This window comes from Poecilia reticulata, linkage group LG11 (genome assembly GCF_000633615.1).
Source record: "Poecilia reticulata strain Guanapo linkage group LG11, Guppy_female_1.0+MT, whole genome shotgun sequence".
Lineage (NCBI taxonomy): Eukaryota > Metazoa > Chordata > Actinopteri > Cyprinodontiformes > Poeciliidae > Poecilia > Poecilia reticulata.
The window spans coordinates 1,711,758-1,722,137 of NC_024341.1; the positions used below are offsets into that span (position 1 = coordinate 1,711,758).

Consider the following 10,380-nt stretch of genomic DNA (forward strand, 5'->3'; position numbering starts at 1 on the left):
GCATATTGTGATAAAGTTCATTATTTTCCATAATGTAATGATAAAAATTAAACTGTCATATATTTTAGATTCATTGCACACCAACTGAAATATTTCAGGTCTTTTATTGTTTTAATACTGATGATTTTGGCATATAGCTCATAAAAACCCAAAATCCCTGTCTCAAAAAATTAGCATATCATGAAAAGGTTCTCTGAACAATCATCTGAATCAACAAAGTAACTCTAAACACCTGCAAAAGATTCCTGAGGCTTTTAAAAACTCCCAGCCTGGTTCATTACTCAAAGCTGCAATCATGGGTAAGACTGCTGACCTGACTGCTGTCCAGAAGGCCATCATAGGCTGTTCCCAGAGTGCTGTATCAAGGCACCTCAGTGCGAAGAAAAAAGTGTGGCAGAAAATGCTGCACAACAAGAAGAGGTGACCGGAACCTGGGGAAGATTGTGGAGAAGGGTCGATTCTAAACCTTGGGGGACCTGCGGAAGCAGTGGACTGAGTCTGGAGTAGAAACATCCAGAGCCACTGTGCACAGGTGTGTGCAGGAAAGGGGCTACAGGTGCTGCATTCCTCAGGTCAAAGGTCAAGACATTTTTGAACCAGAAACAGCGGCAGAAGCGTCTGACCTGGGCTACAGAGAATCAGCACTGGACTGTTGCTCAGTGGTCCAAAGTACTTTTTTCGGATGAAAGCAAATTTTGCATGTCATTCGGAAACCAAGGTGCCAGAGTCTGGAGGAAGACTGGGGAGAAGGAAATGCCAAAATGCCAGAAGTCCAGTGTCAAGTACCCACAAAACCAAAACCACTGGTATTACTGACCATGGTATTACTGTGCTCAATTGGTCAGCCAACTCTCCTGACCTGAACCCCATAGAGAATATGTGGGATATTGTGAAGAAAAAGTTGAGAGACGCAAGACCCAAAACTCTGGATGAGCTTAAGGCTATGGAAGCATCCTGGGCTCCATAACACCTCAGCAGGGCCACAGGCTGATTGCCTCCATGCCGCATTGAAGGTTGCAAAAGGATTCCTGACCAAGTATTGAGTGCATAACTGAACATAATTATTTGAAGGTTGACTTTTTTGGTATTAAAACACATTTCTTTTATTGGTCGGATGAAATATGCTAATTTTTTGAGACAGGAATTTTGGGTTTTTATGAGCTGTATGCCAAAATTATCAGTATTAAAACAATAAAAGACCTGAAATATTTCAGTTGGTGTGCAATGAATCTAAAATATACAACAGTTTATTTTTTATCATTACATTATGGAAAATAATGAACTTTATCACAATATGCAAATTTTTTTAGAAGGACCTGTAATTGTGTTCAGCCTGTTAGAAATAGTGATGCTATTTCTAACAGCATCACTGTTACAGATTTGTTCCCAAATCTGTAATGGGATAGGTGGACGCAATATTACAGAAGATATGAAGAACTGTTCATATGTGCCAACTGCTAGTGGGATGAAGGGGATTTACATTTTGAGCACTAGCAATATATAATCAATATTTAAAAATTTTATGGGCTATATTAGTTGTTTCAAATCCAAGAAGTTTTTACTTTGATGAATTGCAGTCACCAGACGCTGAGTTAAAAGTGTCTGGACTCAGTAGAGTTTGGGATACCAGTGGCTTCTGATATGCCAGGCGCCTGTGATTTTTCCATAATAACTTTGGAAACACGTCAGCTTGGCTCTGAGCACTGTCTGAAGTTTCCCTGTACAGGTGGTTGTGGCTGAAAAACAAAACATATCTGGATTAGTGGTGGGCGATACGGACTTAAAATCGTATTACCATATCTCCTGGTGCTACTGTAATAACTAAAAAAATATAATGAAAACCATTTATTACTTATTTTTTAGGTAACTGTATGACTGTGAATGCTAACACAGCATTCATGGCGCCACAAACACAAACACTGCCCTTGAAAACATTTCCTTTTGAAACAGGCATCTTCAGGACACCACCAGTGTGAGCCTATCACCGTAACTATCATAGCCTATCACAGTAACTGCATTTAGTCATATCTTCAAATGTACTCCTTTTTAATGATGTTCTCATGGTACAAACAGTGGAGAAAAATATCATAAACAACATTTTCAATAACACTGCGAGTTCGGGTTTGCTTTAAGCAAACCCTAACTTTATTTTTATTGAAACAGTAATAAATCAAAATTCTTATTGTAATAAATATTTTTCAAATTAAATGATTAATGATATGCCCTTAAACTGGATAATTCATCCAATATTATGTTAGGTTTTATTGATTTATTTTACTTGAGCTGGATAGCTGTTCAGTAGCGCTCAGTGGCCAAGTCAAAGACCAGTAGAAAAAAATTTGGCTGTTTCTCACTTACATAATAACAGCACAGATGTTGCCTTTAATTTATGTGATGTAAGGGTGTTGTTAGCTAATTTGCTAAAGGCTGTGCATTTTATTGAAGAGAAACAATTACAAACTTTTCTCAAGGAAAACTAGCAAGACAAGAGCAGCTAGCTCATTCTTTAAACGTGTTCATTCTGAGAATCCTCAAGTCTTTCCATTCTTATAGATGTTACTGTGATATGGACCACCTTACCATACCTGAAACACTGTCATGGTAGGACTAACTAAATGCTTTTATCAGAATCCAGAGGTGTGAAGTACATGTGTCTGTAGAGCCTATATTCATTAAATCAATGCAGTGAAGGGAAACGGTTGTATTCAAACAGAAATGAGTTAGCTGCAAGTGTAAAATGTGACTTCTGGTATATGTCTGTACACATTAGAACATTTCCAGATATTAACTTGAAGGGAAAAAAAGCATAATTATAACTTATAGTACTGTAGTAGTTTATGTGGGAATTAAATGATAACAAAAACAGAAGAGCTTAATCCCTGTTAGCATGTGCTTGGGTTGTGTAAAGACATATTTCAGGATCAGCCACCAGATGTCGCTGTGCACTGACAAAACCATGCAGAAAAAGTCCCAAGGCCTGTGAAAGGTTGATTCTTTGTTAAGAAACTACTACAAATTACACCTGAAATAAACACAGAAACAACAGTTATGTATTAAGTTAAATAATGAGATTGCACTTTAGCTGCATTTTCTTCCAGTTAGAATCCAGTGTTGAACATAAAATTGCAGACACAGAGAAAACGTTGTGGTGACATTGAAGTGAAGTAGGGTGAGTGGAGGACAAACTGACTCCTGGCTGTGTTCTGGTTGCTAGGTTCCCAGATGTCTGAGGAGGCTCTGAGGATGTCATCCTGGCCTTGAAGCCCACCAGTATGTCAGGTAAGACCCTGCACCCCTCCCAGCAGCGCCCAGCCATGACCACACACAAAGAATTTACAACGTCAGAAAAACCATTAAATCCATCCTAAACAGAAAACTAAGGTTTTCATTCTTTAAAAACACATTTTAATTTCACATGAAACCCCAGGAGTTGCTTTTAGCAGCTTTGCAGCAGCAGATCTATCTGGATTTTTCCAGGATCTCAGGTCCTGCAGGTTTCAGGTGTGTCCCTGCTCCAGCTCACCTGACTCAAATGACGACATTCACTCACAAGTGCTGCAGAAAAATGCCAGTGAAATATTCATGTGAGTGGGAAATACTGAAAACATGCAGGACCTGAGATCCTGGTTACCATGGTGATAGCATCCAGGCCTACAAGCGGTTCTGCTCCCATGTATCAGATTTACACCTGGATGAAGTTTAAATATTCAGACCCGTTAACATCCACCTGACAGCAGCTGATTTCCTGTCTGTCCAGGAAGTTGACTTCCTGAAGGCGGAGGTCTCACTGCTTTCAGCTCGCCGCAGCACAGCTCGTGTTATGCTGCTGTGACCCACTACAAAAGTTTCCAATTTGACCTTTAAATCTTCTAAGAAGGAGATGAATTATTTTTTTCTGTTCACAGTGTCTGAATTAGGAATTTTGGAGCTTTAAGCCCTGAATTGAGTCCTGAAAACCAGTCGGTCTGCTCCGGACTCAGGTCTGCTGTCAGAACTCACTTTTTCTAACGAGTCATGAGCTCAAGTTCAGTTTAAACTCAACTTTAACTATGTTTCTGATGTCTTTACTTTAATGTAATCACCATGTAATACATAATATGACATATATATTATCATGCACATCATAAAACGTTAATTATCATTTATAGTAGTAGTAACACCTGCCGTAAACCTCTAAGACAAAGTTTCCACAATTATTTTTAAACTTTCCAATTAATCTGAGCTTGAACAGCTACAAGCTTGAAAAACCTACTGAACATAAAAGTTTTGACATCTTTCCTCATTCCCCAGAGAAAATACCAGAAACTCCTGCAGCAGAATGCCCTTACAGACCCAGAAAGCAGCCTGCCAGCGCTGCAGCTCGCTGTGTGCAGGACATATGGGCTGCAGCAACGCGCTAACAGCTTGTCCATTTAAATTCAACAGGCAAGTACAGTATGTGCCGCTAGGTGCATTTAGTCAGTAGAGATAATGTACGAGGTAAATTGGTCGTCACGTGTGGATTTAGCCGTCCCACTAAACACCTCTGATCCGGCACATATGTTATCGAACCAAACAGACACAAGCTCACGTGTATCGCACGAGGAAATGAACCCAATCCCCTCGCTTGCTGTTACACCCTGAAAGCAACACCAACTCAGCCACTGAGGTAATGGCTGGGATGCTGCTGGGTTAGCAGGCTGCTGCAGCTCCTGTCTGACAGGCCTGCATCCTCTGTGCTTCTGATTGCATATGAAAGCAGAGCAGCTGCTCTGCCTGTGTCTAACCTGTTTTACTGAGCTCTGGCCTGCTTTGGTTAACTGCCTCTCCCCATCTGTTTTTAGAGCCTGCAGAGAAATGCTCCCCCCGCTGGAAGGACGAGGCTGTTCAAAACGGTAACATTTCAGCTCCCTCTTCTTCCTGTCTGTCTGAGTGAGCTCAAGAGCATTTCTGAAAAAAAAAAAAAAAAGTCGACATGAAACCAAAGAAATGCTTTCGTTTTAAGTCTCTTTACTTTCCTTTAAATCTTGATTTTTGCTCTTGAAGTGGTTTTCCTCACCCGTTGTAGAGAGATCTAGAACGTGGTGTTTAGCTTAAGGGTGAGCTCATTACACAATACACAACACATACTTTCATTCATTCAGCAATCATGTCTTCAGGGTGAGTTTATATAAAGTTTGCATGTCGCAGTAACAGGAATTAAGACACATTAAGGGCGGTTATTATCATGTAGCTCTCCATTCCCCAACACTTGTGTGGGTTCAGGCGCTCTGGGTGGAGGCGGCCGTCCTCCGTCACCCGAGTTGCCTCCTCTTTGCTATTCCAGGAGGACACTAAGGCGTTTCCAAGCCAATCGAGAGGCATTATCCTCCTGGCGTGTGCTGGGTGTCCCCGCAGCTTCCTCCCACTCCAACCTGTCTCAAACACTTGACCTGGATGATGTCGAGGAGACGAAGTGCTCAGATGTCCCAGTCACCTTGACACTATCCCTTTTAGTGTGAAAGGGTAATGTGCGCCCTGAGCCCCCTGAAAGAGTGAGCTCCTTACCGCATCCCCAGGGTAAACACAGACTGTCTTAAAAGCAAGCTGATTTGAGCCGCTTGGATCCATGACCTTGTTCTTTCAACTATCATCAGACTGGGGGAAAAAACCCAGGCTGAAAAACAAGCCCAGATGCTCCGGTTGACCTCGGTTGCTAATATTTGATTAAATCATTTCATCAAATACTTAAATAACTTTTTACTGTTTTGCTCCAGTCCAGAAACGCCTTACCATCAGCACAACCATATATGTGCACACATATGGTTGTGCTGATGGTTTCTGAAACTTTCCATTTTCCAGATTAAACCCAACATTTTATGATGCCTCAAGCATCTGTCTCTAAAATAGTTTGCACTGTCGCATCATTACTACGCCTCTGCCATGTCTTACAGTAAAATCTGAGTCTAGGTTTATGCCACCACTGCAGACGACCAGGTTCATTCTGAATCGCTGTGTTCTCCGAACTTTTTCACGCTTTCAGATCCATTCAGATCATGTATTTTCACTAGAAGGTCATCTTGCATAAAACTGTGTGTCTTATTATATCCTCAGATGAATATGTTTTTCTGAAGAACTCAAATTGTGCAGATGAACTTGGACATTTAAGTAAACAAAGCTCTGACTGGGATTCATTCCAGTCATTTCCTAACAGAGTTCCTGGTTGTTGTCCGTCTCATCCAGAGTTGGGTTGTGGCTGAGCTTCCTGCAGGATTCCTCTCTCTGTGGCTCCTGCTTTCACTCCAAACCATTTCAAGCAGCAGGAAGTCTCTCAGAGTGATTTTACTTTAATTAGGAGTCATTAGATGAAAGTAATAGTTAATATAAAGCCAGACTATTCAACTCTGTGCATTGCTTATAACTGTTTTACCCTTTTATTGCTTTTACAAATCAGTCATGCTCAACAAAATGTGGCTTTTTTTACAAAAGAAATTGGAAAGCAAACTTTTGATGTCTAGATAAAAACTGATTTCACAATAATGACAAATGACTACAAATATTTTTGACATAAGTGTTTTCAACCCCTTTAGAGTGACTGGTCTAGTTCAGCTGGTTCCTGAACTAGACCAGCTGACATAAAATGTATTTAATAATTGACTTAAAGCCTCACAGTGAGTGGAGTGGAGCCCAGCTGACTGCAGCGACTGCAGTATAAAGACAGCTGGTTCTGGAACGTCAATTCCTGGTTACCACAACAGCATGAACACTAAAGAACACTCCTAGCAAATCAGAGAACAGGTTAGTGAAAAGTATAAGTCAAGGGATGAAGAAGAAAAAAAATCATGAACATCCCCCAGAGTTCATCAAGACACGAAAGAACAGGTCATCCTCACAATGTAGTCTATATGAAGGAGACTAGTGAGAGAGGACACCAGGTTGCCATGACTACGCTGAAAGAGCTCCAAGCTGTAGCAGCTGAGATGGAGAAACTCTGCAGACGACCGTTGGTTCTTCACCAGTCAGAGCTTTATGGGAGAGAGGCGATGAGGACGTCACTGATGAGGAAAACTCACATCAAGGCTGGACTAGAGTTTGTTTACCTAAAGGCCTGTGGGAAGAGACTCCAAGGTCAGGAGGAAGAAACTTCTCTGGTCTGATGAGATTTTTTTATTAAGGTGCTGTTTGTAGAGGACAACAACACTGCACATCACCACAAACACAACAACCCTGCAGTGAAATATGATGGTGGCAGCATCATGCTGTGGTGATGCTTCTGAGCAGCAGATCCTGAAAGGTTTGGGAAGGTCAAAGGTCAAACGAATGCTGGGAAATCAAACAGTTAGGTTCCATCTTCCGGAGAGCTTCGGCTTCAGAGAACATTTATCATCCAGCAGGACAACGAACCGAAGCTTCCAGCTAAAGATACACAAAGACGGTCTGAAAACAACAACGGGGAGGTTCAGGAGTGGCCTAGTCAAAGTCCAGACCTGTTCACAGCTGACCTGACAGAGCTGGAGGAGTTCAGCAGGAAGAATGGAGGAAAAGTGCAGCGTCCAGATGAGCAGAATGACTGAGAGCGATCCACACAGACTCCCTGCTGGGACGGAGCCAGAGGGGCAAATACCAAATACTGACTGGAAGGAGGGAATATTTATACTAATTTTCACTTACTATATGGTCAATATTTTTAATTCATTATCATTCAGTTTTCACTTTGAAAACTTTTTTTCTGTAAAATGTTTTTTCTGTTATTTTTAATCAAAAAAGTCACATTTTGTTGCTCATGACTGAAATGTAAGAGGCTAAAACATCCAAGGGTGTGAATACTTTTTATAGGTACTGTAATTCACTTTATCAGTGAAGTCCAAAGAAAGAAAAAGTGATGCAGTGGTTTACAGCAAGAAGGAAAGTAAAAAGAAAAGAAATCATCTATGAAATGATTCCAGAGACATTTTCTTATTTAATGTAGATTATTCTGATATCAAATATATTTAGTAACTGACTTAAATAATTGTGCAATTGGAGAAAGAAAGTAAATAAGAGAAACTAATGTAGTGTTCTGACTTTTTAGCCCACTTTGTAATTTATTTTTAATTTAATAGATTATGATTTGTATATAGTCAACATGATACTATAGTCACTTCTTACACAGTACTGAAACTATGAAGTAAAAACTCTCCAAACACCAGAATGTATTGGATCAATTCAGTCTGTTGAGTCAGACCCAGGAGGATAGCAGCTTTTGTGAGGGAGGGGAAATGGCCGAACTGGAAATAGCTTCACACTAAGTTCATCTGGTTTAAAACCGAGGATATGTACACTGCTGAAATCAAAATGACTAAACTCCTCAAATCAGAACCTGAAGGACAAACTTACAGATTAGACAAGATGTCTGCTTCCTTTCTTTGAATTTTATCTAAACTTCTATGTATCTGGCTGCAGCTGGATTTTTAAAAAATCGATTTTACTGATATTTAATAAAAATGTTTCCATCAGAAATATTGGATTAGTTAGTGGAGTGGAAGCCATTTTTATTTAAATTTAACCAGTTAAATATGTTTGTTCTGACTTTTACAACAAATGTTCTCTCAAAGCACTTCACAAGATAAACGTGCAGTTTATATGTAGCTATATATAACCTTATATAACACATAATCAAACAATACATCAAGTTCAGTTTATTATTCAAACTGGAGGAAAGGAAACCTGACAGGTTGCATCAAGTCACTGACTTTGCAGCGATCCCTCATACTGATCACACATGTGGCGACAGTAGAGAGGAAAAACTCCCACTTAACAGGAAGAAACCAACTGCAGAACCAGAACCAGCTCATCTGCTGTAACCAATATGAGCTTTGAGAACCCAGAGCATCCACACACTGAAGCTCAGCTCCAGTAGTATTTCCTGTTTTTCACACATGATCCAGTCAAATTACTCTTGAATGGTCATGAGATATGAGTCATGACAACAAGGCTGTTCAGACGTCTGGGTGTACTGATATGTAATGCAGTATTTTGGTTTTTGTGTTGCTGAGTAGCTTTAAATCCAGCTGTACATATTAATAAATGAATATTTATACTTCTACTGGTGGGTTCTTCCTGTTAAAGGGGAGTTTTTCTTCTCCACTGTCGCTACATGCATGCTCAGCCTGAGGGAGTACTGCAAAGTCAGCAACACAATGTGAGCAATTGTCGCTACAAGTGAATGCTGGGTTTGCTTCAAAACTTTTGAACCAGTTTGAATATTGAACTGAACTTGATGCACCGATGATGAATTTCCTGTCTGTATAACTGACTAACTTTTTTAAGTGCCTTGAGATGATATGTGTTGTGAATTATCATTACCTGAAAACACTAAATTGAATTGAATTACATTCTTAGAATAAATAGCTGTGTATTTTATTTTTATTTTTGTTTTGTTGGTTTTTATTGTTTTTCATTAGATTTTTTTTCTTTGCTTTAAATAAGGAATGTGTAAAAACAATACACATAAAAGAAAGAGGTCTAATAAGTTTATACTTTTCCCTGCCTCCTTTTCGAACACATCTAACTATATATCATGGTATCTGAATTGTGAATGTAAATATGTTTGAAATAAACACATAAAGTAAAAAAACAAACTTAAGCTGAACTGAACTGAATTACAATGTTAGAATAAATAAATGGTGCATCTGTATGGAAATACAGTACAATAATGATATGTATCCATTCATAATATTCTCAGAATTAGTCTAAACAGAAGGACAAAAATTTTTACTTCTGTTTTGTCATTTTTGTCAAGTATGTGTTACAGTTTTATTATTTTCTAAAAATAAAATTAAAGAGAAACTCTGGAAGCACATACTCTGTGCTAACTCTGTGGTTCTGACACAGTGTGACCATTACAGCAGAGTGCCAGACTATGTTCAGTATTAATGCAGAGCCGGCAGGTGGCAGATGGACCACATAACTTCCTTGTCAATTGTCTGTTGCATTAGGGTTCCAACAGGAATTTGACAAGTTAGAAATGTTTAAATTTGATTGTAATTTATGAAGCTGTAAGTTAATTTGCTGACCCAAACACATTTCTTCCTGTAAAGCCCAGTTTGACTGGAAAGGACATTTCTAAATCTAGTCCCTCAGCAGAAGAAGAGTTGGTGTCCTGGTTGTGGTGGGTACTTCCTGGAAGTAAAATCCAAAAGACTATTGGAAAAACACACAGTGAAACACAGTCATAGTTTTATAGGAGAAAATGTTTGCATGTATGAAACAAAGGTTGGAGTTGAGATTTTAAAAATTAGGATAAACCTGTCCTTTAATTGCAGTTTGTATGTAAGATATAATGACTATGTTTGATGACATGCTTAAAATTTTTCTCCACTCTAAGAGTGACTAGTAGAACACAACATGTCAGGGATCCATCATGTATCAGCACTATATATA

At 39.3% G+C, this 10,380-nt stretch overlaps 1 protein-coding gene across 3 annotated transcripts in view; it reads left to right on the top strand.

The window, feature by feature from the left end:
• thrb (thyroid hormone receptor beta) overlaps positions 1-10,380 on the top strand; it is a 102,969-nt gene that overhangs the window by 76,068 nt on the left and 16,521 nt on the right. For all 3 annotated transcript variants that reach the window (XM_008421263.2, XM_008421268.2, XM_008421264.2), the window contains exons 3-4: positions 3,215-3,279; positions 4,824-4,874. In XM_008421263.2, the coding sequence (XP_008419485.1) occupies positions 3,273-3,279; positions 4,824-4,874 (58 nt within the window). In that variant the 5' untranslated portion in view covers positions 3,215-3,272. The remainder of the gene's footprint in view (positions 1-3,214; positions 3,280-4,823; positions 4,875-10,380) is intronic.